Genomic DNA, 25,585 nt, shown 5'->3' on the forward strand with positions numbered 1-25,585 from the left:
ATCTCCATCCTACCTTTCTTATCTTTTTTATTCCTAGCTAGGTGGCCATACTCCCTGGACACTGCTCTCACCCTCTGTTCCCCACCCCCCTGTCAAACTTTGTTACACACATTACCAGTTTCCTTCCTAATGGCCTCCCTAACCTCACTGCTACTGTTAGGTGGCCTGTACACAACACCCACTAGCGTTTTCTGCCCCTTCGTGTTACACAGCTCTACCCACATTGATTCCACATCCTCCAAGCTAATGCCCTTCCTTTCTATCACATTCACCTCTTCCCTAACCAACAATGCTACTTCACCTTCTTTTACATTCCGTCTATCCCTCCTGAATGTCAAGTAACCCTGAATGTTGAGCTCCCAGTCACGGTCCCCTTGAAGCCATGTCTCTGTGATCCCAACTACATCATAGGGGAGGGTGCAGAGGTCACCATGGGGTAAAGGGGAGAGTGTAGACATAGCCCTGGGGCAAGGGGGATGGTGGAGAGGTAGCCCTGGAGCAAGGGGGAGGGTTCAGAGGTCACCCTGGGGTGAGGGTGCAGAAGTCACCCTGAGGTGAGAGGGAGGGTGCAGAGGTCACCCTGGGGTGAGAGGGAGGGTGCAGAGGTCACCCTGGGGTGAGGTGTGAGGACGGATCCGAGTGACATCTCACACCCCTCTGCTGCTCTGATCAGTTGGGGCTGGGCTGGACGCGGCAAGTGCAGCAGTTCCACTTCCTGGGTTGGCGGGACCACAGCATTCCCGACAATCCCATCGCCATCTACCGACTCCTCAAGGCGGTCAACAAGAGGGACCAGGATTCCGGGCCCCTGATCGTGCACTGCAGGTGAGCAAGCAGCCAGGCCGGTGGGCAGGTCAGGACGCAGGGCCCATGGACAGGCCCGGAACAGTACAGGGCCCATGGACAGGCCCGGAACAGTACAGGGCCCATGGACAGGCCCGGAACAGTACAGGGCCCATGGACAGGCCCGGAACAGTACAGGGCCCATGGACAGGCCCGGAACAGTACAGGGCCCATGGACAGGCCCGGAACAGTACAGGGCACAGGGACAGGCCCGGAACAGTACAGGGCACAGGGACAGGGACTGGGACAGGGGGAAAGGGCCTGGGACACGGAGACAGGACTCAATGACAGGGCCTGGGACACGGAGAGAGGCCATGGGGAATAGACAGGGGACACGGGGACAGGGCCTGGGGCACAGGGATGGGGCTTGGACACAGCACGGGGAAAGGCCATGGGGAGTAGATGGGGGTACGGGGACAGGACACAGGGCAGGACCTAGGACAGAACCTGGGGCAGGAGACGGGACACATGGAATGGACAAGGGGCATGGGGACAGGAACTGCGGAGAGGGATAGGGTGTGAGGGGATGGGGAGGGGGTGGGGTGAGGGTATGGGGGTGGAGAGGGGTATGTCCTCACAGTTGGCTGTGTTCCAGCGCCGGGGTGGGCCGCACTGGGACCCTCATCGCCATCGACTACCTGCTACAAGCGTCCGAGGCCGAGGGTCGGGTAGACGTGAGGCGGTGTGTGGAGCAGCTGCGGCGACAGAGGGTCGGGATGGTGCAGAAACTGGTGGGTGGTCCATCCCCACCCTCTCTCACCCTCCCACCCACCCCTAACCACCCCCACCTGTTCCCGTTCCCACCCTCTCTCACCCTCCCACCCACCCCTAACCACCCCCACCTGTTCCCGCTCCCACCCTCTCTCACCCTCCCACCCACCCCTAACCACCCCCACCCACTCTCACCCCACCTCCACCCACTCCCACCCCATCCACTCACACCTACACCCCTCCCATCCCCATCCATTCACATTCACACCACTCCCACCCTCACCCATTCCCACCCCACTGACTCCCACCCACTCCCGTTCCCACCCTCACCCATGCCCACACCACTGACTCCCACTCCCACCCCCACCCTCACTCATATCCACCCCACCCACTCCCACCTTCACCATTCCCACCCCACCCACTACCACCCTCATCTACTCCCTCCCCTCCCCTCCCTCCCTCTCTCCAACCTCCCTCCCTCCCATCTCCCTCCCTCCTATTTCCCTCCCATCTCCCTCTTTTCCATCCTCCCATCTCCCTCTCCCATCTCCTTCCCTCCTATCTCCCTCCCCTCCCTATCTCCCTCCCCTCCCATCCCTCCCTCCCATCTCCCTCCTATCTCCCATCTCCCTCTCTCCCATCTCCCTCCCCCATCCTCCCTCCCCTCCCATCTCCCTCCCTCCTATCTCCCTCCCTCTTTTCCCTCCCATATTCTCCCTCCCATTTCCCTCCCATCTCCCTCTTTTCCATCTCCCTCCAATCTCCCTCCCATTTCCTTCCCATCTCCCTCTCTCGCTTCTCCTTCCCTCCCATCTTCCTCTCTCCCACCTCCATCCCTCCATCTCCCTCCCTCCCATCTTCCAACTCCCTCCCCCCCATCTCCCATTCCCTCATAGAACCATAGAACATTACAACACAGAAAAATGGCCCCTGCGGCCCCTCGAATCTGTGCCAAAACATTTTTTTTTGCCTAGTCCCACTGACCTGCACCCAGTACATATCCCTCCATCACCTTCCATCCATGGACCTGTCCAAATTCTTCTTCAACGTTAAAATTGAGCCCACATTGAGCCACATAAAATTGAGCCTCAGCTGGCACCTTGTTCCACACTCCCATTTCTCTGGGTTAAATTCTCCCTCATATTCCCCCTAAACTTCTCCTCTTTCACCCTTAACCCATATCCTCTGGTTTATATCTCACCCACCCTCAGTGGAAAAAGCTGACCTACATTTACTCTGTCTGACCCCATCATCATTTTAAATACCTCAATCAAATCTCTCCTCATTCTTCTACACTCCAGGGAATAAAGTCCTAACCTGTTTAATCTCACCCTGGAACTCAGTTCCTGAAGTCCGGGCAACATCCTGGAAAATATTCTCTGCACTCTTTCTATCTTACTGATATCTTTCCTGTAGTTCGGTGACCAGAACTGCACACAATCCTCCAAATTTGGCCTCACCAATGTCTTATACAACTTTACCATCCCAACCATAACATCCCAACTCCTGGACTCAATACATTGATCTATAAAGGCCAACGTGCCAAAAGATCTCTTTACAACCCTGTCCACCTGTGACGCCACCTTTAGAGAATTAAGTATCCGTATTCCCAGATCCCTCTGTTCTACCTCAGTTCCCGCCCATTTACCATGTACGTCCTTTCAAGGTTTGTCCTTCCAAAATCCAACACCTCACACTTGTCTGCATTAAATTCCATCTGCCATTTTCCAGCCCATGTTTCCAGCTGGTCCAGATCCCTCTGCAAACTTTGAAAACATTCCTCACTGTCCACAATGTCTCCAATCTTAGCGTCACCTGCAAACTTGCTGATCCAATTGACAACATTATCATCCAGATCACTGATGTAGATAACTAGTAAGGCCGAACTGGCCTGTTCTATGCTGTAGGTGGTTATATGGTTATTTGACAAACAACAATGGTCCCAGCACCAATCCCTGAGCCACACCACTCGTCACAGGCCTCCAGTCTGAGAAACATCATCCATCACTACTCTCTGGCTTCTCCCATCCAGCCAAGGTAGAATCCAGTTCACTACTTCACCATGGGTGAACCTTCCTGACTAACCTCCCATGTGGGACCTTGTCAAAGGCCTTACTAAAGTCCATGTTGACAACAGCCTTTCCTTCATCAACTTTCCTGGTAACCTTCTCGAAAAACTCTGTAAGATTGGTTAAACACAACCTACCACACACAAAGCCAAGTTTCTCTAATCAATTTCTGGTTATCCAAATAATTGTATATCCGATCTCTTTGAACACCTTCCAATAATTTATCTACTACTGATGTCAGGCCTATAATTTCCTGGGTTACTTTTGGAGTCTTTTTTAAACAATGGAACAACTTTTGAAAGGCTTAAAGAGAGACATTTATTAGAAAAACAAGTCTTGTATCAGTCTTTGCAGATCATGTGAATTACGTTAATAGGAGAGTTATATGAATGTAGCCAAGGCAACATGTTTGCTACAACTTTTTTAGAAGCATGTCATTCAGTTAATGGTAGTAAAATCATTTCACATGATTGTGTTGTTTTATCAAATCTTAAAATACACTCAACTTCATACATTAAACCTGGATGGGATAAGGAAGGAGGGAGTACAGCCGTCGGGTGCGGTTTAAACTAATTTGGCAGGGGGTTGGGAACCTGTATGATAGGGCAAAGGACAGAAAAGATAAAACAGGAAAAGTTAGGTTAGGCAGCGAAAGTAAAAAATCAGAAAGAGCAAGGAGGGTGAAAAAAGCAAATCTGAAGGCTTTATATCTTAATGCAAGAAGCATTCGGAACAAGGTAGATGAATTAGCTGTGGAAATTGAGATAAACAAATATGATTTGATTGGGATTACAGAAACATGGCTGCAGGGTGGGCAAGCCTGGGAACTTAACATCCCGGGGTATACGATATTTAGGAGGGATCGGCAAGAAAGAAAAGGGGGTGGGGTAGTATTGATGGTGAGAGAAGGGACCGACACGATTGACAGGAAGGATATTAACTCAGAAGATGCAGAATCTATATGGGTAGAACTGAGGAATAGCAAGGGGTGGAAAACGTTAGTGGGGGTGGTATATAGGCCTCCAAATAGTAGTGTAGAGGTGAGGGAAGGCATTAAAAGAGCTGGGAGACTTTAATTTGCATATAGATTGGACTAGTCAAATTGGTAAAAATACAGAGGAGGAGGAATTCCTTGAATGTTTACGGGACGGTTATCTAGACCAATATGTCGAGGAACCGACTCGGGAGCAGGCCATTTTAGATTGGGTATTATGCAATGATAAGGGGCTAATCAACAATCTTGTTGTACGAGGCCCTTTGGGTAGGAGCGATCACAATATGATCAAATTCTCACTCGACTTGGAGAGTGATGAAATTAAAACTGAGGCTAAGGTCCTGAATTTAAATAAAGGGAATTATGATGGTATGAGACGGGAGTTGAGTAAGATTGATTGGGTGGTGTTTATGGGGGAGTTGACTGTTGATAGACAATGGAAAGTATTCACAGATCTAATGGAGAAATTGCAAAAATCGTTTATACCGGTTTGGCATAAAAATAAACAAAAAAGGTGACTCAACCGTGAATAACCAGGGAAATTGGAGACAGCATTAGGTCCAAAGAGAGAGCATATCAATTGGCCAAAAAAAGTACCACAACCGAAGACTGGGAGCAGTTCAAGATGCACCAAAGGAGGACAAAGGGATTAATCAAGAGAGCAAAAATAAATTACGAAAGTAAGCTTGCGGCAAATATAAAAACCGACTGGAAAAGCTTTTATAAATATGTCAAGAGGAAAAGATTGGTGAAATCCAGAGTAGGTCCTTTGCAGTCGGAATCAGCGGAATATATAATGGGGAATAAGGAAATGGCAGACCAATTAAATTCTTACTTTAGTTCTGTTTTCACAAGAGAGGATACAAATAACCTCCCAAGGATGTTGGGAAACATAGAGACTAATGCAAGGGAGGAACTGAAAGAAATCAGTATCTCTAAGGACATGGTCTTGGGGAAATTGATGGGATTGAAGGCAGATAAATCCCAAGGGCCTGATAATCTACATCCTAGGGTACTCAAGGAAGTGGCCATTCAGATAGCAGATGCTTTAAGAATTATTTTTCAGGACTCGATAGACTCAGGATCAGTACCCATGGATTGGAGGGTAGCTAATGTTACCCCACTATTTAAAAAGGGGGGTAGAGAAAAAGCGGGGAATTATCGGCCTGTGAGCCTTACATCAGTAGTGGGCAAAATGATGGAATCCATTATTAAGGATGTAATAGCGGAGCATATGACTAGCAGAGAAGGGATCGGACGGAGTCAACATGGATTTACAGAAGGGAAATCGTGCTTGACAAATCTATTGGAATTCTTTGAGATGGTGACAGGTAAAATAGATGGGGGAGAGCCAGTGGATGTGGTGTACCTGGACTTCCAAAAGGCCTTCGATAAGGTCCCGCATAAACGACTGGCTTCCAAAATCAAGGCTCATGGGATTGGGGGAAAAGTATTGATGTGGATTGAGAACTGGCTGGCAGGTAGAAGACAGAGAGTTGGGATAAATGGCTCGTTTTCTGAGTGGCAGGCGGTGACCAGTGGGGTACCACAGGGATCTGGACTGGGACCCCAGCTGTTCACAATTTACATTAATGATCTGGATGAGGGGATTGGATGTAATATCTCCAAATTTGCAGATGACACTAAGCTAGGAGGGGTTGTGTGCACGGAAGAGGGGGTCAGGAAGCTCCAGTGTGATTTGGATAAATTGAGGCACTGGGCAGATCCATGGCAAATGCACTACAATGTGGATCAATGTGAGGTTATCCACTTTGGTAATACAAACTGGAGGGCAGATTACTATTCGAATGGCAATAGATTAAGAGATGGGGAAGTGCAGAGAGACCTAGGGGTACTTGTACACCAGACTCTGAAGGCGAGCATGCAGGTACAGCAGGCGGTTCAAAAGGCAAATGGTATGTTGGCCTTCATATCAAGAGGGTTTGAGTCTAGGAACAAGGATACCTTACTGCAGCTGTACAGGGCCTTAGTGAGACCCCACCTGGAGTATTGTGTGCAGTTTTGGTCACCTTATCTAAGGAAGGATGTTCTTGCAATGGAGGGAGTGCAGAGGTGATTCACCAGGCTGATACCTGGAATGGCAGGAATGACTTGTGAGGAAAGATTGCGCAAATTGGGATTGTACTCGCTGGAGTTTAGAAGATTGAGAGGGGATCTCATAGAGACATATAAAATTCTGGCAGGACTGGACAGAATGGATGCAGATGGGATGTTTCCAAGGATGGGAAAATCCAGAACCCGGGGCCATGGTTTGAGGATAATAGGCAAACCATTTAGGACCGAGATGAGGAGGAATTTCTCTACCCAGAGGATGGTGAATCTGTGGAATTCATTGCCACAGAGAACAGTAGAGGCAGGTTCATTAAATATATTTAAGAGGGAATTAGATATATAAGGGAATTAGGGGTTACGGAGTGAAGGCGGGGACGGGGTACTGAACTTTAAGATCAGCCATGATCTCGTTGAATGGCAGAGCAGGCTCAAAGGGTCGAATGACCTACTCCTGCTCCTATCTTCTACGTTTCTATGTTTCTAACTGTCCCTGAGGAGAAATAGACAATCAGTGGAGGGACTGATGCACAGACTGAAGTTTTGAAACTGAAGGCTTTTATTTGCAAGAGACGGACAGCATCCTTGTGTTGGTTGCTCACGCTGACCCGGACTCGAGCTGGGGGCAGGGTTGAGGCACCTCAGCATTCATGGGGGAGAAAGGGAAGAAGTCACGAGCCGGCCAGTGAGAGCAAGGTCGACCGGGAAAGGCCACGTCATCTCCATATAACGAATATGTCCAATAGTGGTTTCACCACAGGGACCAATGAAAGGGACCAGTTCGCAGGAATGGAGTGGCCTTGGATGGGAAAACCTGATCAGATACATTGTTCCACCTTACAGGAGAGCCCAACTATAACCACCCTGAAGGATATGATTCTGGGTGCTAAAAAATGGAGAAGTTCACAGCATCTGTTGGTTATAGATCATACGATTTGGTCCATGCTGGGAAAAGCGATTTAGCTACATAAGGCTTTATAGGGCCTGACCTTATTCTTACAAAGATTACGTTGCAAAAGTATCACTCCCTACTTGGAGACAGTTTCCTCCTTTTCCTTGTTCTCATTCTTTCAGGTAAATATCACGTGGAAAATCGTGGCAAATGTAGAGAGATGATCCACAGGTATAACATCTGAGCCACATCTGATGGAAATGTTTGTTTAAACTTCACTAAAAAATAAATAAAACTTCCAGGCCATTAATGCAGTGGGCAGGGGAACCCTTTCCATGCCGTTAATGCAGTGGGCAGGGAATCCCCTTCCACGCCGTTAATCCAGTGGGCAGGGGATCCCCTTCCACGCTGTTAATCCAGTGGGCAGGGGAACCCCTTCCATGCCGTTAATGCAGTGGGCAGGGGAACCCCTTCCACGCCGTTAATCCAGTGGGCAGTGGATCCCCTTCCACGCCGTTAATCCAGTGGGCAGGGAATCCCCTTCCACACTGTTAATCAGGTGGGCAGGGGGACCCCTTCCACGCCATTAATCCAGTGGGCAGGGGAACCCCTTCCACACCGTTAATGCAGTGGGCAGGGGATCCCCTTCCACGCCGTTAATCCAGTGGGAAGGGGAACCCCTTCCACGCCGTTAATCCAGTGGGCAGGGGAACCCCTTCCACGCCGTTAATGCAGTGGGAAGGGGAACCCCTTCCACGCCGTTAATGCAGTGGGCAGGGGATCCCCTTCCACGCTGTTAATCCAGTGGGCAGGGGAACCCCTTCCACGCCGTTAATCCAGTGGGCAGTGGATCCCCTTCCACGCCGTTAATCCAGTGGGCAGGGAATCCCCTTCCACACTGTTAATCAGGTGGGCAGGGGAACCCCTTCCACACCGTTAATGCAGTGGGCAGGGGATCCCCTTCCACGCCGTTAATCCAGTGGGCTGGGGAACCCCTTCCACGCCATTAATCCAGTGGGCAGGGGAACCCCTTCCACGCCTTTAATGCAGTGGGCAGGGGAACCCCTTCCACGCCGTTAATGCAGTGGGCAGGGGAACCCCTTCCACGCCGTTAATCCAGTGGGCAGGGGAACCCCTTCCATGCCGTTAATCCAGTGGGCAGGGGAACCACTTCCACGCCGTTAATCCAATGGGCAGGGAACCCCTTCCACGCCGTTAATGCAGTGGGCAGGGGAACCCCTTCCATGCCGTTAATGCAGTGGGCAGGAGAACCCCTTCCACGTCGTTAATGCAGTGGGCATGGGTACCCCTTCCACGTCATTAATCCAGTGGGCAGGGGAACCCCTTCCACGCCGTTAATCCAGTGGGCAGGTGAACCCCTTCCAGGCCTTTAATCCAGTGGGCAGGGGAACCCCTTCCACGCCGTTAATCCAGTGGGCAGGGGAACGCCTTCCACGCCATTAATTCAGTGGGCGGGGTGAGGTGCGGAGATTTAGCGACAGAGGGGTTGACGTTTTTGTTCTGAATTTTCTGATGCCGTGTTCCCTCTACGCCAGACGCATTTTGTACACGCACACGCACACTTGCACAGACTTTCAGTGCGCATGCACACGTGCACAAGTGTGCACAAAACACATTGGCCTGCGCGTGCGCTCACACACACACACACACACACACACACACACACACACACACACACACACACACACACACACACACACACACACACACACACACACACACACACACACACACACAGCTTAGGGAGATGGCCTCCATTTTGGATATTTGGAAATGTCCACCCTGACAGTATGTCTAAATTTAAATTTTAAAAATATTAAAGTTCCCTAAAACGACCCAGTATTGGACTCTCTCTCTTGTTGGAATCTCTATATATTGATTTAGAAACTTTCCTGAACACGTTTGACAAACTCCAAGCCGTCCAGCCCTTTTACAGGATTGGAGTCCCAGTCAATATGTGGAAAGTTAAAATCCCCGACGATCACACCCTTATGTTTCCTGCAACTGTCTGCTATCTCTCTACAGATTGGCTCCTCCAATTCTCACTTTTGGATGGTCTATAATACAACCCCATGAGTGTGATCATACCTTTCCGTTTCTCAGCTCCATCCATATAACCTCAGTAGACGAGCCCTCTGGCCTGTCCTGCCTGAGCACAACTGGGATACTTACCCTGATGAGCAATGCCCTCCTCCCCCTTTCATTCCCCCAACCCCCGTTCTACCACAGCTGAAGCAACTTGCTCTCTCTTTCACACACACACTCACCCTCTCACTCTCTCTCCCTTTGCCCTCTCTCCCATCTCTCTCCCCTCCCCTCCTCTCACTTCTCTCCATCCTCTCCCATCTCCCTATCTCTCTCTCCCCTTCTCTCTCTCCTCCATCTCTCTCTCTCCTATCTCTCCCCACCTCTCTCCCTCCCCATCTCTCTCTCCCATCTCCCCATTTCTCTCTCCATCTCCCCATTTCTCTCTCTCTCCTCTATCTCTCTCTCTCCTCTCTCCCCAACTCTCTCCCTTCCCACCTCTCTCTCTCCCTATCTCTCTCCCATCTCCCCATCTCTCTCCCTGTCTTTCTCCCATCTCTCTCTCTCTCCTATCTCTCCCCATCTTTCTCTCTCCCTCTCCCTCCCTCCCCATCTCTCTCTCTCCTCCATCTCTCTCTTTCCATCTCTCTCCCATCTCCCCATCTCTCTCTCTTCCCATCTCTCTCTCTCCCCATCTCTCTTCCATCTCCCCATCTCTCTCTCCCATCTCTCCCCATCTCTCTTTCTCCTATCTCTCCCCACCTCTCTCCCATCTCCCCACCTCTCTCTCTCCTATCTCTCCCCATCGCTCTCCCATCTCCCCATCCCTCTTTCTCTCTCCTATCTCTCCCCAACTCTCTCCCTTCCCATCTCTCTCTCCCCAATCTCTCTCCATCTCCCCATCTCTCTCTCTCTCCTATCTCTCCCCATCTTTCTCTTACCATCTCTCCCCCTCCCCCCCCCCCCCCCCCCAGGAACAGTACCGATTCATTTACCAGGTGCTTCTGGAGGTTCATCTGCTCGGGGACCCCTCCATTCCAGTGGAAAAGTTTGAACAGTGCCTGAACAGACTGCTGGGGAAAACGGAAACCTACGGGGGCAGCTACAGGAGGAGTTTGAGGTAGATCTGTGTGGCTGTGACAGGGATACCGTTGTGTGGACTTGAGCTTCAGGACGGCTTCACTGTGCTCCCTCCACCGTGTGCCCATACCCGTCCAAGCTCTATGGTACCCCAGTCCCAAGGTAAAACATAGAACATTCCAGCACAGTCCAGGCCCTTCAGCCCCAATGTTGTGCTGACCTACAGAAACCTACTCTTTCTATAGCCGTGATACTATCCCTGGCCAGTAATACTACCCCCTCCCCCCTTACCTCCCATCCTATTCCCTTAAAAACCGATCCTGCCCTTCCTCCAGCCAAGACCCTGCAATGGCCACAACATCGTGGTTCCACGTACTGATCCAGCTCTAAGTTCATCCCTTTATTCCTAATACTCCTTGCGTTGAAATAGACACATTTCAACCCCTCTAACTAGCTACATTTATGCTTTATCCCCTGCCTGTCCTTCCTCACCAACTCAGAACACACGGCATCGTGCTTTTAACCTTCTACCCTAATCTCTGCCCTCACATTCTGATTCCCACCTCCCTGCCAAACTAGTTTAAACCCTCCCCAAAAGCTCTAGAAAACCTGCCTGCCAGGATATTGGTCCCTTTCCAGTTCAGGTGCAGCCCACCCTGTTTGTACAGGTCAAACCTTCCCAGAAGAGACCCCTGTGATACAGAAATCTGAACCCCTGCCCCTGCCCCAAATCTTCAGTCATGCATTCATCTGCCACAACGTCCTGTTCCTACCTTCTCTGGCACGTGGCACAGGTAGCAATCCCGAAATTACCACCCTTGAGTTCCTGTCTTTCAGTTTCCTACCCAGCTCCCTGTGTTCTCTGTGTAGGAGGGGGGTGGAGGGTGAGGGTGGAGGGGAGGGGGAAGGTTAGGGAGAGTGTTTAAGATGGTGGGGAAGGGAGGGGAAGGTAGAGGAGGAGGTTGGAGGTAGAGGGAGGGGTATTGAGTACAGGAGTTGGGATGTTATGAACAAGTCATTGGTGAGGCCAAACTTGGTGTATTGTTTGTAGTTTTTGTCACCGAACTTACAGGAAAGATATCAGCAAATTGGAGAGTGCAGAGAAAATTTATTGGGATGTTGCCTGGACTTCAGGAACTGAGTTACAGGGAAAGGTTAAACAGGTTAGGATTTATTCCCTGGAGTGTAGAAGAATGAGGGGAGATTTTATCGAGGTATTTAACATTATGAGGGGGACAGGACAGAGTAAATGTCTATACAAACAGAGGACATGGGTTAAGGGTGAAAGGGGAAAAGTTTAGGGGAACGTGAGGGGGAACTTCTTCACACAGAGAGCAGTGGGAGTATGGAACGAGCTGCCAGCTGAGGTGGTGAATATGAGCTCGATTTGAACATTGAAGAAGAATTTGGACAGATAGATGGATGGGAGGGGAATGTAGGGTGATGAACTGGGGGCAGGTTAGTGGGACCCAGGCAAAAAAATGGTTCAACACAGACTAAAAGGGCCGAAGGGGCCTGTTTTCTGTGCTGTAGTGATCTATGGCTCTATGAGGAGGTGGGGAGGGGGAGGGTGAAGTGGAGGAGGAGGTCAGGAGGAGGAGGGGGTGGGAATGGACAGAAAGGCATGGGATATTCAGTTTCATGAACAGAGAATCTCATCCTTCACCACCCACCTCACTCCATCCCTCAAACCCGCTCCAATGTTCCCCTCCTTCACACCCCCGCATCCCTCACCTCCCCTCACCTCCTCCACACTCTCCTCATTCCCTTCCAGGCACTGCAGGCCTTCACTCGGCTCTTCGACTCTCACCGACATACTGAGGCGCAGAGAGTGTGTAACGTGGCCAAGAACAGGTTCCCCCACATCTTGCCAGGTAACCGGCTCCCACACCCACACCTCTCCCCGTTGGGGAGGGGGGAGGGAGGTGGAAGGGATGCGAGGGGAATGGGGGAAGTGAGAGAGAGCAAGAGGGGGAGGTGAAGGCAAGGGTAGGGGAAGGGAAAATAAGGGGTGGAGGGGAGGGAAGGGGAAGGGAGGGGGGAGGTTGAGGGGGAGGTGAAGGCAAGGAGAGGAGGCCTCACAGTTGGAGCTCACCATGTCCGCACTCCCCCCGGCAGCGGAGCACATTCGGCCCAGTCTGCACTCGGTGAGGAACCTGGACGGAAGTGGAGGCTACATCAATGCAGTCTACACAGAGGTAGGACCACCATGGACTTCCCCCCTCCCCCACTCCCCTCCCCCTCCCCCATCCTTTCCCCCCACCCAATTGACCACCATTTCCTGTGTGGGCAGGCCTGTACATGTGGGGGGCTAGTGGGGGAGGGGGGAGTTGGAGTGAAGGGGAGTTGAGGGGAGGGAGTGGGAAAGGGCGGTGATGGGGATGGGGGGGGTTGAGGGACGGGGGTGAGTTGGGTGAGGGAGGAGGTGAGGGAGGAGGTGAGGGAGAGGGGTGAGAGTGGTGTGAGAGAGGGGGTAGAGGGAGGGGGCTGATGGGGGAGCGGGTTGAGGGAAGGGGTGAGGAAGGGGGTGAGGGGGAAGTTGGTGAATGGGGTGTGGGGGAGAATTGGGGTGAGGGAGGGAGGTGAGGGTAAGGGAGTGGGTGAGAAAGGTGGGTGAGGGAGGGGGTGAGAGGAAGTGAGGGAGGGGGGTGAGGGAGGCAATGAGGAGGAGGTGGGGGAGAGGAGGCATGAGGGAGGAGGGTGGGGAGGGTGAAGGAAGGGTGGGGAGGGTGAGGGAGGGGGTGAGGGATGTGAGGGAGGGGTGACAGGGAGGTGGTGAGGGAGAGGTGGGGATGGGGGAGGTGGTGCTTGGTGACGAGATCCCCTGACGGTTTGTGTTGCCCAACCCTCAGCGCCACGGGGTGAAGGACGGCTTCATCCTGACACAGCACCCCCTCCCCGAGACAAGGGCTGACTTCTGGGCCCTGCTCCATGACCATCAGTGCGTCAACGTCGTCAACATGAGCCCCCCCAGCAAGCAGGTCCAGGTGAGAGACCATAGCCTGACACCCCCCCTCCCCATTCATCCACACTCCCCCAAACTCCCCTCCCCCCACTCCCCCTCCTCCCCCTCCCTAACTTCTCCCTTCCCCTCCCCACTCCATCCCTCCCCCCACTCCCCTTTCCCTCCCCCCACTCCCCTTTCCCTCCCTAACCCTCCCCACACCCTCCCCACTCCCCCTCCTCCCCTCTCCCACTCCTCCTCCCTAACGCTCCCTTCCTCCGCCTAACCACTCCCCACACCCTCTCCACTCCCTTATACACCATCCCTCCCACTCTCCCCCTCCCCTCCCCCTCCTCCCCTCCCCTCCCCCTCCCCACTCCTCTATACACCATCCCACTCTCCCCGTCCCTTCCCCCTCCCCCACTCACCCTCTCTAACCCCCTCCCTATTTCCCTCACATCACTGTCCCCTTTAGCATGACTCCATATCTTGTGGTGACCAAGCCTCAAGATGACTGACCCTTGAAGTGACCCTTCCCCTCGGGGTGACCCTGTCCCTTTGTGTGACTTTTCCCCTCAGGGTTACCCTGCCCCTCGGAGTGACCCCATCCTTCAGAGTGACCCCGCCCCTTGGTGTGACCCTTCCCCTTGGTGTGACCCTTCCCCTTGGAGTGACCCCGCCCCTCAGAGTGACCCCACACCTTGGAGTCACCACTCCTCGGAGTCACCCCGCCCCTCAGAGCCACCCTGCTAACAGTGTCCCTCTCCACACAGAACCACACGCCGTTTTGGCCTGAGGAGGGGTTTGCGACTTACGGCCCCTTCGTCGTGGAGCTGCGGTCACTCACCATCTCAGCGCACATCACTGAGGTCCATCTCGCCCTCTGCAAGCTTGGTCAGGTGAGGGTTGGGGTGGGTCGGGGTGGGTGGGAATGGGTGGAGGTTGGTGGAGATGGGTGAGGTGGGTAGGGATGTGTGAGGGTGGGTGGAGGAAGTTGGGCAGGTGAAGGAGTTGGGGGTGGGTGGAGTTGGGTGGGGACATGTGGGTGGAGGTGGGTAGGGGTGGGTAGAGATGGGCATATGGAGGAGGCAGGCAGAGGTGGGTGGGGATGAATGGAGGTGGATGGGGCAGGTGGAGGAGGGTGGCGGCAGGTGGAGGTGCATGGGGCAGGTGGAGGAGGGTAGGGGCGGGTGGAGGTGGGGGATGAGTGAAGTTGCATGGGGAAAGTGGAAGAGGTGGGGGTGGGTGGAGGTGGGTGGGGATGTGTGGGTGGGTTGGTTGGGGGTGGGTGAGGATGGGCAGTTGGAGGAGGGTGGTGGCAGGTAGAAGTGGGTGGGGATGGGTGGAGATGTGTGGGGCAGGTGGAGGTGGGTGGGGATGGGTGGAGGTGTGTGGGGCAGGTGGAGGTGGGTGGGGATGGGTGGAGTTGCATGGGGCAGGTGGAGGAGGGTGGGGGCATGTGGAGTTGGGTGGCGATGGGTGGAGGTGCGTGGGGCAGGTGGAGAAGGTGGAGGTGGGTGGAGGTGGTTGGGGGTGGGTGAGGATGAATTCAGCAGATAAGCACAGGTTTTTCAGATGATGGTGGATAATGGTGAAGGTTCCATTCTTTGGCTTGGCTTCGCAGACGAAGATTTATGGAGGGGTAGAATGTCCACGTCAGTTGCAGGCTCGTTTGTGGCTGACAAGTTCAATGCGGGACAGGCAGACACGGTTGCAGCGGTTGCAGGGGAAAATTGGTTGGTTGGGGTTGAGTGTTGGGTTTTTCCTCCTTTGTCTTTTGTCAGTGAGGTGAGCTCTGCGGTCTTCTTCAAAGGAGGTTGCTGCCCACCGAACTGTGAAGCACCAAGATGCACGGTTTGAGGCGATATCAGCCCACTGGCGGTGGTCAATGTGGTTCCATTATTGTCTTATAAAACTACATTGTAACCTACATGAAATACTTTAACTTTCTTCCTTATGGTGGAGAGTCACCACCTTGTCCAGCACCTCTCACAAAAATGAGGCCCCAGTGAGAACCGAGCTCGTGACCCCTGGTTTACAGACCAGTGCATGTATTTTGTTCCTCTAGTCATAGTCAGTGGGAATGGCAACCCAGGCAGGGGAAGGCTCCTCTTCCAGAATGTGGGTCGTCAGGGAAGCTGACAGTGTCCATGATGGCTTCATCTGCAAGATGTGCATCCAGCTGCAGCTCCTGACAAGCCGAGTTCAGGAACTGGAGCTGGAGTTGGATGAACTCCGGATCATTCAGGAGGTAGAGGGGAATAATAGGAGTTACAGGGACACCATCACACCGAGGAGACAGGAGGAGGGTAGATGGGTGACAGACAGGAGAGGGAAAGGGAAGAGGCAGGCAGTGCAGGGCACCCCTGTGGGTGTTCCCCTCAATAACAAGTATACCATTTTGGATACTGTTTGGGGGTGGGGGGGGAACCTACAGGGACAAGCCACAGAGATCAGGTCTCTGGCACATGTGGGGGGAGGTTAGGGAATGGGGGGCACAGAGTCATGATTAAGAAGGGAAGGGGCGCTGACGGAGGGGTTTCTGATGGAGGGGTTTTCTCGGTTATGGAGGGGATTCCAGGTGATGGAGGAGATTCCCGGTGACGGAAGGGTTTCATGTGATGGAGGGGTTTCTCAATGGAGGGGATTCTCGGTGATGGAGGGGATTACCAGTGATGGAGGGGTTTCCCTGTCTGTGTTCCAGGGCACTGAGCGGGAGGTCAACATTCTGCAGCTGGACGCCTGGCCGATGGGAGCGCCTGTCCCACCGTCACCGCAGCCCATCATCCATATGATGCAACTCGTGCAGGAGAAGCAGCAAAGCAAGAAAATGTCACCCATCGTCATCACCTGTTGGTGAGGGGGGGCACAGCCTGGTCATTCTACAGCCTCCCCCCCCCTGACACCTGACCCCAGCCCTGGCCCCTGATCCCACCCTTAACTCCTCAACCCTGACCCCTCACCCCTGACTCTAGGCCTCACCACTCACCCCTTAACCCTTCACTCATTCCCTGACTACTACCCTCACCCATTACTCCTGACCCCAGTCGTGACCCGTGAACACAGCTCACTCCATGACCCCTCAACCCAATCCCAAACTCCCTGCAGATCGAACTCATCCTAACCCCACTCCCCTCCCCACTTACGCCTAGCCACATCCTGAAACACACAGTGGTCCATCCGGAGGGGGGCTGCAGGGAGGTGGAAGGAGCAGGGGGTGAAACAGGGGGGGAGTGAGGGGTTTGGGAATGAGGGAGTGGGGGAAAGTGAGGGGGTCAGGGGAGTGAGGGGGATGGGTGAGTGAGGGGGACAAGGGAGTGAGGGGTGTGGGGGGGATGGGGACAGGTGAGTGAGGGTGTGGGGGGGTTGGGGGGAGTGAGGAGGATGACGGAGTGAGGGGGACGATGGAGTGAGGGGGACAGGAGAGTGAGGATGTGGGGGAGTGAGGGGACAGGGGAATGAAGGGGATGGGGGAATGAGGGTGTGGGGGGAGTGAGGGGGTCAGGAGAGTGAGGGTGTGGGGGAAGTGAGGGTGTGGGGGAAGTGTGGGGGACAGGAGAATGAGGGGGATGGGGGAGTGAAGGGGACGGGGAGTGAGGAGGACGGGGGAGTGAGGGGAACGGGGGAGTGATGGGGACGGGGGAGTGAGAGTGTGGGAGAAGTGAGGTGGAAAGGGGAGAGAGGGGGATGGGGATGAGGAGGACAGGTGAGTGAGGATGTGGGGGAGTGAGGGAGACAGGGGAATGATGGGGACAGGGGAGTGAGGGTGTGGGGGGTGAGCGAGGGGGTTGGGGGAGTGATGGGTATGGGGAGTGAGATTGTGGGGGGAGTGAGGGGGACGGGGAGTGAGAGTGTGGGGAGAGTGAGGGGGACAGGGAAATGAGGGGGTGGGAAGTGAGGGTGTGTGGGGGGAGTGAGGGGGACGGGGGAATGAGTGGCTGGGCATGAGGGGCAGGGGAGTGAAGGGGATGGGGAAATGAGGATGTGGGGGAGGAGTGAGGGGGACAGGAGAAAATGAGGGGGGCAGATGAGTGAGGGAGTGGGGGAGTGAGCGAGTGGGGAAGTGAGGGGGACAGGGGAGTGTGGGGGATGGGGGAGTGAGTGGCTGGGCATAAGGGGCAGGGGAGTGAAGGGGATGGAGGAGTGAGGGGGATGGGAGTTAGAGGGAAGGGGAAGTGAGGGAAAAGGGGGAGTGAGGGGGATGGGTGAGTGAAGGGGACAAGAGAGTGAGAGTGTGAGAGTGAGTGAGGGTGTGGGGGTGAGTGAGGGTGTGGGGGTGTGAGGGTGTGGGGGGAGTTAGGGTTTGGGGTTGGGGAGTGGGTGGATTGAGGGGGACGTAAGAGTGTGGGGATGGGGGAGTGAGGGGACAGAAGAGTGAGTGGATGGGCAAGTGAGGGGATAGGGAGTGAGGGTGTGGGGAGAGTGAGAGGAGGAGTGTGGTTTGGGAGGACTGGGTGTGGTGGTGTGGGGAGTGGGAGGAGGGGAGTGGGGACTTGGTGTGGAGGAGTGAGGAGCCTGGGAAGCAGGGGCCCGGAGCCGGGCCTGGGAGCATGTAGAGACCCTCCACACTGACCATGCTGCCTGGCACAGGGACGGAGCGAGCCGCAGCGGCCTGTACTGCACAGCCAGCAACATATGTCACAGCATCCAGGTCCACCAGCTTGTCGACGTGCTCCAGGCCGCCAAGACCACCCGCCGCAGCCGGCCACAGGCACTCAGCACCCTGGTGGGTGAGTGGGTGGCACTGGCACCCTCCTGTGGGGGGGAAGGAGAGGGGTAGGGAGTGGTGGGGAGGTGTGGGTGGTGGAGCCGAGAAGGGGAGGGCAGGGAGTGGGGGAAGGGAGGGAGTGGAGAAGGGGATGGGTGGGGTAGGGTGAGGGATGTGAGAGGGGTGGTGGGAGAGGGGAAGAGAGGGGATTGGTGGGAGAGGGTGAGGGGGTGTGGGAGGGGAGGAGAGGTGTGGAGGAGGGGAGGGGTGGGGTGGGGGGGTGGGAGAAAGGGGAGAGGTGGGGAGTGGGAGGCTGGGAGAGGGGAAAGGGGTGGGTGGGGGTGGGAGAGGAGGTCAGTGGGAGAGGGACAAAGGTGTGGGTGGGCGTCTGAGGGGGAGGAGTGGGTGGGGTTGGGGTGTGGGGCTGAGCGATGGGGGTACTGGTGCCCCAGTGTTGATGGCATGGAGATGACTGACCTCTCTCCCGACCAGGATCAGTACGGCTTCTGTTACCACCTGGCCCAGGCCTACCTGCATGTGGACAGGACCGGCGCCGGTGATGGCAGCAACATCAAGACTGGTCAAATGGAGCAGCCTTAAGGCCAATCTCACCCACTTTTCCCCTCAGGTTCACCCTCCTCCCCCACAGACAACCCCCTCCACACAGATGCCCCGCATCCTCACAGGCAATGCCCTCCCCATGGACACACCCTCCCCATGGACACCCCTCCCCCTCGGACACTCCCCCTCCCCACAGTCCACCCCCGTCCCCACTGCCACTCCCCTCTCCTCAGAAACACACCCCCCAGGGACACCCCCTCCCCAATGACACCCCTCTCCCCATGGACAGAATACCCCCCTCCCCACGGACAACCCCCCACAGACACCACCCCTCCACACAGGAACCCCCCCACAGAATCCCCCCCACCGCCTCTCTCCCGGGTGAACACCCACCGCCTCGCTCCCCAGTGACCATCCCACCTTCTTTCTCCCCAGTGACCACCCACCGCTTCTCTCCCGGGTGACCACCCACCACCTCTCTCTTCAGTGACTACCCACAGCCTCTCTCCCTGGTGACCACTCCACCACCTCGCTCCCCGGTGACCACCCCACCGCCTCTCTCCCTGGAGACCACCCACCGCCTCTCTCTGAGTCCAACCTTGCCTTCAGTGCCCCTCACCCCATAATCCAAGCTCTTTCTGTGGAATGAAAGAAGAGTCATCCCACTGCTCTCCGATCATCTGCCACCTCCCTGCACCTTGAACTGAGCTCTTTCATCTATCGACCACGGTCACTCAAATGGTCTTTAAGAGCGTTTGTGAAGGAGCATTGGGGAAAGGTGGTCACCGTCCCTGCAAACTGCCTGCTGCTCCTGGGGACCCCAGATCCTTTCCCTTCCCTTCCGTCCATTTCACCCCGTACCCTTCCTCTGTCCCGGCACCTCCCACGCTGTCTCACAGTGGGACCCTCCCAGTGGCCAAACAGACTCGGGGAGAGGGTGCAAACTCCTGACAATCAGCGCAGGATCCGAGTCTGGTGGTGGGTGGAGCAAGGTGCGTCCTGAGAGCTGACAGGGAGCGAAGGCCACACCTCCTGCTCACCGACATGGGGAATGTCCCGATCTGCAGTGTCCCCCTCCCCCCCCACCCCCGGTCAAGGGTGTGGGAAAACCATCGCACAGCTGACAGAGGAGCCTTTGAGGAGGACCCCAATGAGGGGAAAACTGAGACATGTGCCCCCCACGGCCAGCCAGGGGTCGTGGGGGATGTTGCCCGATAGCCTCCCCCTCACAGAACCCAGCCTCCACGCGTCGATTCAAAGGTTCCCTTTGTTAACGATGTACAGGACCATCGCCTTCCCAAGATCGTGTTATATGGCGAGCTCTCCACTGGCCACCGTGACAGAGGTGCACCAAAGAAAAGGTACAAGGACTGCCTAAAGAAATCTCTTGGTGCCTGCCACATTGACCACCGCCAGTGGGCTGATATCGCCTCAAACCGTGCATCTTGGCGCCTCACAGTTTGGCGGGCAGCAACCTCCTTTGAAGAAGACCGCAGAGCCTACCTCACTGACAAAAGGCAAAGGAGGGAAAAACCCAACACCCACCCAACCAACCAATTTTCCCCTGCAACCGCTGCAATCGTGTCTGCCTGTCCCGCATCGGACTTGTCAGCCATAAACGAGTCTGCAGCTGACGTGGACTTTTTACCCCCTCCATAAATCTTCGTCCGCGAAGCCAAGCCAAAAGAAGACATGATACACTTCACCTTGTGTCTGGCGGAAGGCAGGTGGCCAGGAGCATTGTATGGGGCCCCGAACTGTAGGGGAGAGAGAAGCAGAAGGGAGTCAGTCCCGTCAGACTCACTGAGGGTTCATTGATTTGGCCCCCGCAGCCTCTGTAGCCGCACAGACTCCTGTTCGATCCATCGGCCGCATGAGGCTCCAGATCCGAACACGATCAGCAAGTCCTTCAGTGCCCGATACCCCTTCTTATCCTCAGCCCCCTCTCGAATCCTGGCTCTGATACCTGGTTCTCGTGAGCCGGTCTCCAGTTGCCCTCAGCCCATGCGGGTCCCCCGACGGCGTCGCCCCTCGCTGGTCACCGTCCCATGGGCTTGTCTCCTCTGCTTCTCCTTCTCCAACAGAATTGATTGTCTTGAATGTCTCCTGAAATTTGTTGTTTTGTGGCAGCTTCACAGATGCAAATATTAAAGCTGCAAATTATTCTGAGAAATAAATGAATTAGTGCAAAAAAGAGAACGTGAGATCATGTCTGGGGTTCATTGTCCATCCAGGAATCTGATGGCGGATGGGAAGAAGCTGTCTTTGTGCTGCTGGGTGTTCGTCTTCGGGCTCCTGGACCTCCTTCCTGATGGTAGAGAAGAGGTCATGGCCTGGGTGGTGGGGGGTCCTTGAGGTCAGAGGCTTCTTTCTTGAAACACTGCCTCTTGAAGGAGTGGAGACTGATGCCTGTGATGTTGCAGGCCAAGTTAACAACCCTCTGGAATCTTTTCCTGTCTTGAATGTTGGCACCTCCATACCAGACAGTGATACAACCAGCCAGAATCCTCTCCACGGTTCATCTGAAGAAATTTACGAGAGTTTCAACAGACAATAGGTACGTGATAGTCCGGATCTATCACCAATGTACATAGTGTATATAGTTACAGTATCTAGACTGTGCTTACAGCGTTAGGCTGAGAGCTAAGCCACGCCTACTGTCTGGGCCTTAAAGGGTTGTGTCCCTAGCCAGGTCAGATCATTCCGGACTGGTCGGCCACCTGTGAAGAGCTCCTGTCTTTTGCTAATAAAAGCCTTGGTTTGGATCAACAAGTCTTTGGTTCTTTCGACGAGCTCTACAGTACTGGAGTAGGCCAATTGGCCCTTCGAGCCAGCACCACCATTTATCAGATCATGGCTGATCTTTCCCTTTCAATAACCAATCTCAGCCTTATCCCCATAACCCTTAACTCCCCTGCCCACAGGAGCCTTATCCAACTCTCTCAAATCTATCCTGGGTAAAAAATATTTCTCCTCATTTCTGTCTTAAATGCCCTTCCCTGTATTCTTAAACTATGCCCTCTAGTCCTGGTCTCTCCCATCATTGGGAACTTTGATAATCCTAAATACCTCAATCATGTCTCCCCTTATCCTTCTAAACTCCATCGCATATAATCCCAGTCTTTCTAACTTATTCACGTATGACAATCCTGCCATCCCGGGAACTAACCTTGTAAATCTGTGCTGCATACCCTCTGTAGCAAGCATGTCCTTTCTTAATTATGGGGACCAGAACTGGACGTAATACTCCAGGTGAGGTCTCACCAGGGCCCTGTACAACTGCAGGAGGGCTTCTCTACTCCTATACTCCAATCCCCTCTTTATGAAAGCCAACATACCGTTCGCCTTCTTCACCACTAATAAAAGCCTTGGTTTGGATCAACAAGTCTTTGGTTCTTTCGACGAGCTCTACAGTACTGGAGTAGGCCAATTGGCCCTTCGAGCCAGCACCACCATTTATCAGATCATGGCTGATCTTCGGAAAAGAATGCAGCCCAGACCTTTCAAAGGCTGATGGGTGGGATGGGTCGGGATCTCCCATTGGCATTCATCTATTTGGATGATGTTCTCATCACCAGCTGCAACAACACGGAGCATGCGGTCCACCTAAAAAACCCTGCTAAGTGCCAGTTTGGGTTGGAAATAATCGACTTCCTGGGGTATTGAATCAACAGGCACGGAATGAAACCCCTGCCCAAAAAGGTAGAGGCCATTCGGCATTTCACCAAGCCCTGCACGGTGAAAGGACTGTGAGAATTCACCAGTGTGATTAACTTTTATCACCGATTCATATGGGCAACAGCTCGCATTATGCGTTCCCATTTTGGCACTCATGGCAGGTAAGGGTAAGGACGTTACTTGGGAGAATAAGTCCTCGGTGGTGTTCCAGAAGGCCAAGGACACTCTGGCCAATGCCACTCTTCTGGTACACCTCAGGCCAGAGGCACCAACCACTCTCACAGTAGATGGCTCCAGCACAGTGGTAGGGGGCGTACTGGAGCAATTCATCAAAGGGCAATGGCAGCAGGCACCTCCGTCCACCCGAACTCAAATACAGCGCCTTTGACCAGGAGCTATTGGCATTGTACCTGGCAGTCAGGCACTTAGGGTATTTTTTGGAAGGTAGACAACTCAAGGTCTCTACCGACCATAGACTGTTAAGAGTTGGACGCATGGTTGGCCAAGCAGCAGTGACACTTCTCATATGTGTCTAAGTTCACCATGGACATCCAACACATCGTGGGTAAGACCAACGTGGTGGCCAACGCACTGTCCCGTCCCACAATCGAATCTTTCCAGGCCCTGTCCCAGGGAATAGACTATTCTGCCCTAGCCAGGGCACAGCAGGAAGACGCCGAGATCCCAGCATATAGAATGGCAGTTTCCGGGCTCAGGAGGGAAATAAGGTAACAAGAGTCATTGCATCACCCTCTTCTCAAAACAATACTGCTCTTCAGTTCCAACAAGCTACTATCAAAAGGCTGAACAGGAAACGGTTCAAACTTCATTACTTCTACTGGAGCACCCAAGTCTCAGTCATTAATAGAGTGCACAGACATGTAGATTCTAAGACCCAGCTTCAAATAATTGTTTCACCCAAGGGAGTTAACAAGCGGCTGGACCTTTCACTAAACATCAAAATGACCGTTCCTCTACCAAACGATTTCACCACATAACACTATCCCAGAACAATCATGAACAGCAATGAAACTAAAAAATATGTAAAAATAATGCTGGAGAAACTCAGCAGGTCAAACAGTGTCCTTTATAACAGTAAAGGTAAAAAAAAATACATAAAGGGTTCAATCCTGAAATGTTGGTTAAAAAGTTTAAAAGCTTAAAAAAAACTTTAAAAAAAAATTAAAATGTGGGCCAATTTTCCATCTCTTCTGTATAATCTATAAACTGATAATCTCCCTTTGTCATGTCAAACAATTGAAGAAAAATCATCATCTTTATAAAACCGTTACAATACATTGGCAGAATAGAACAATGTTCTGTACCAGACCAATAGCCATCTCCCTCCCCCCCCCCCACCCCCCCCCCACACCACCCCCCCCCCCCGCCACCTCCTCCCACCAAGCAGCTTTCTAATCACATTGAACCAGATTCAGTGGAGAAGCCTCATCAGGCTTGATACCAGACTCCCAAAGCAAGCATTTTTCCCCAGATCCATCACACCATGGATCTTTCAGAGGACAGAAAAAAAATGCTTTAACAGGGCTTTCTCAAATGATGCTACAGCCTTGTCCCTCCACTCCGTCCTGTCCCATCTGGAGAACAAATCCTCGTACTTCATCGACATCAGCTCAGCATTTAACACAATCATTCCCCAGAGCCTGGTGGAGAAGCTATCCTTGCTAGGACTCACCATCCTACTGTGTAACTCGATTCTGGACGTCGTCATGGAAAGACTCCAATCTGTCTGGGTTGGCAGCAGAACTTCGGGCACCATCACACTGAGTACTGACATACTTCAGGGCTGTGTGCTCAGCCTGCTCTTGTTCATGACTCTGACCCATGACTGCAACTCCACATCTAGTTCCAATAGAGACTTCAAGTTTGCAGATGACACAACAGTAGCTGGGCACATCAGCAATGATAACAATTCACAATACAGAGAAGAGGTGGAAAATTTTGAGAAATGGTGGAATAAAACAACCCAATGTGGACAAGAGAAAAGATATGATTAGTGTCACCTGCGAATTGGCATATGTAGTTCTTTATCCCCTCATCCAAATCATTTACATAATGATAAACAACACCAACCTCTGTGGGATCCCACTCGTCACATCCTGTCATCCAGAAAATGACCCATTTATCCCAACCCTTTGTTTCCTATTTCTCAACCAACTATCTATCCATGACAGCACCCTACCCCCGATACCATGATCCTTGATTTTGCAAACTAGCCTCCTGTGTGGGACTTTATCGAAGGCTTTCTGAAAGTCAAAGTACACCACATCCACTGGCTCTCCTGAATTCACCCTCCTTGTAACGTCCTCGAAAAATTCCAGGAGATTAGTCAAGCGACATACCGAATCTGCTCAGACACCTCACAAAGTTTAGCCGCTGGCGAGCCTTCTTCGTGATTGTATCAATGTGGAGGCTCCAGGACAGCTCTTCGGAGATGTTGACACCCAGGAATTTGAAGAGGACTGGGTCGTGTTCCCCTGACCTCCTCCTGAAGTCCACCATCATCTCCTTGGTTTTTGTGACATTGAGCGCAAGCTTGTTGTTGTGACACCATTCAATGAGCTGATCCACCTCCCTCCTGTACATCTCCCCATCACTGCCCATGATTCTGCCGACAACTGTGGTGTCACTGGCAAATTTGTAGATGGCATTGGAATTGTGCCTGGCCACACAATCATGGATGCATAATGAGTAGAGCAATGGGCTAAGCACGCATCCTTGGGGTGCACCTGCGTTGATGATCAGTGAGGAGAAGACGGTGTTTCCAATTCATACTGACTGGGGTCTTCCAATGAGGATCCAGTTGCAGAGTGAGTACAGACACCCAGAGCTTTTTGACCAGCACTGAGGGTGTAATGGTGCTGAGAGCTGAGCTGTCCCTGACACGATGACATTATTTTCACAATTCAGTCAATTCTCGGGATTGTTACAGAGTTCTGTGCTGTGCATTGGCCTGTGTTTTGTGGTTTTA

At 53.3% G+C, this 25,585-nt stretch overlaps 2 protein-coding genes across 2 annotated transcripts in view; both read left to right on the top strand.

Moving 5' to 3' along the window:
• Positions 1–10,796, top strand: part of LOC138746535 (receptor-type tyrosine-protein phosphatase kappa-like) — an 85,489-nt gene extending 74,693 nt beyond the window's left edge. Inside the window, exons 16-18 of the mRNA XM_069904827.1 lie at positions 674–825; positions 1,439–1,574; positions 10,600–10,796. Coding sequence (XP_069760928.1) covers positions 674–825; positions 1,439–1,574; positions 10,600–10,749 — 438 coding nt within the window. The 3' untranslated portion in view covers positions 10,750–10,796. The remainder of the gene's footprint in view (positions 1–673; positions 826–1,438; positions 1,575–10,599) is intronic.
• A 52-nt stretch (positions 10,797–10,848) lies between these two features.
• LOC138752871 (receptor-type tyrosine-protein phosphatase T-like) lies at positions 10,849–21,117 on the top strand. The gene is made up of 9 exons (XM_069915518.1): positions 10,849–10,867; positions 11,374–11,499; positions 12,355–12,579; positions 12,824–12,903; positions 13,558–13,692; positions 14,423–14,548; positions 16,354–16,505; positions 18,240–18,375; positions 18,850–21,117. Exons 1-9 carry the CDS (start codon positions 10,849–10,851, stop codon positions 18,955–18,957), a joined length of 1,107 nt encoding a protein of 368 aa, XP_069771619.1. The 3' UTR covers positions 18,958–21,117.
• Positions 21,118–25,585: the final 4,468 nt, after the last annotated feature.

The sequence above is a fragment of the Narcine bancroftii genome, chromosome 1 (genome assembly GCF_036971445.1).
Source record: "Narcine bancroftii isolate sNarBan1 chromosome 1, sNarBan1.hap1, whole genome shotgun sequence".
NCBI lineage: Eukaryota > Metazoa > Chordata > Chondrichthyes > Torpediniformes > Narcinidae > Narcine > Narcine bancroftii.

Excerpts from the sequence above, each read along its gene's own strand:
- LOC138752871 (XM_069915518.1), top strand. Across the intron at positions 12,904-13,557 it reads TCAATGCAGTCTACACAGAG|CGCCACGGGGTGAAGGACGG; the intron begins GTAGGACCACCA and ends CCCAACCCTCAG. Across the intron at positions 18,376-18,849 it reads CACAGGCACTCAGCACCCTG|GATCAGTACGGCTTCTGTTA; the intron begins GTGGGTGAGTGG and ends TCTCCCGACCAG.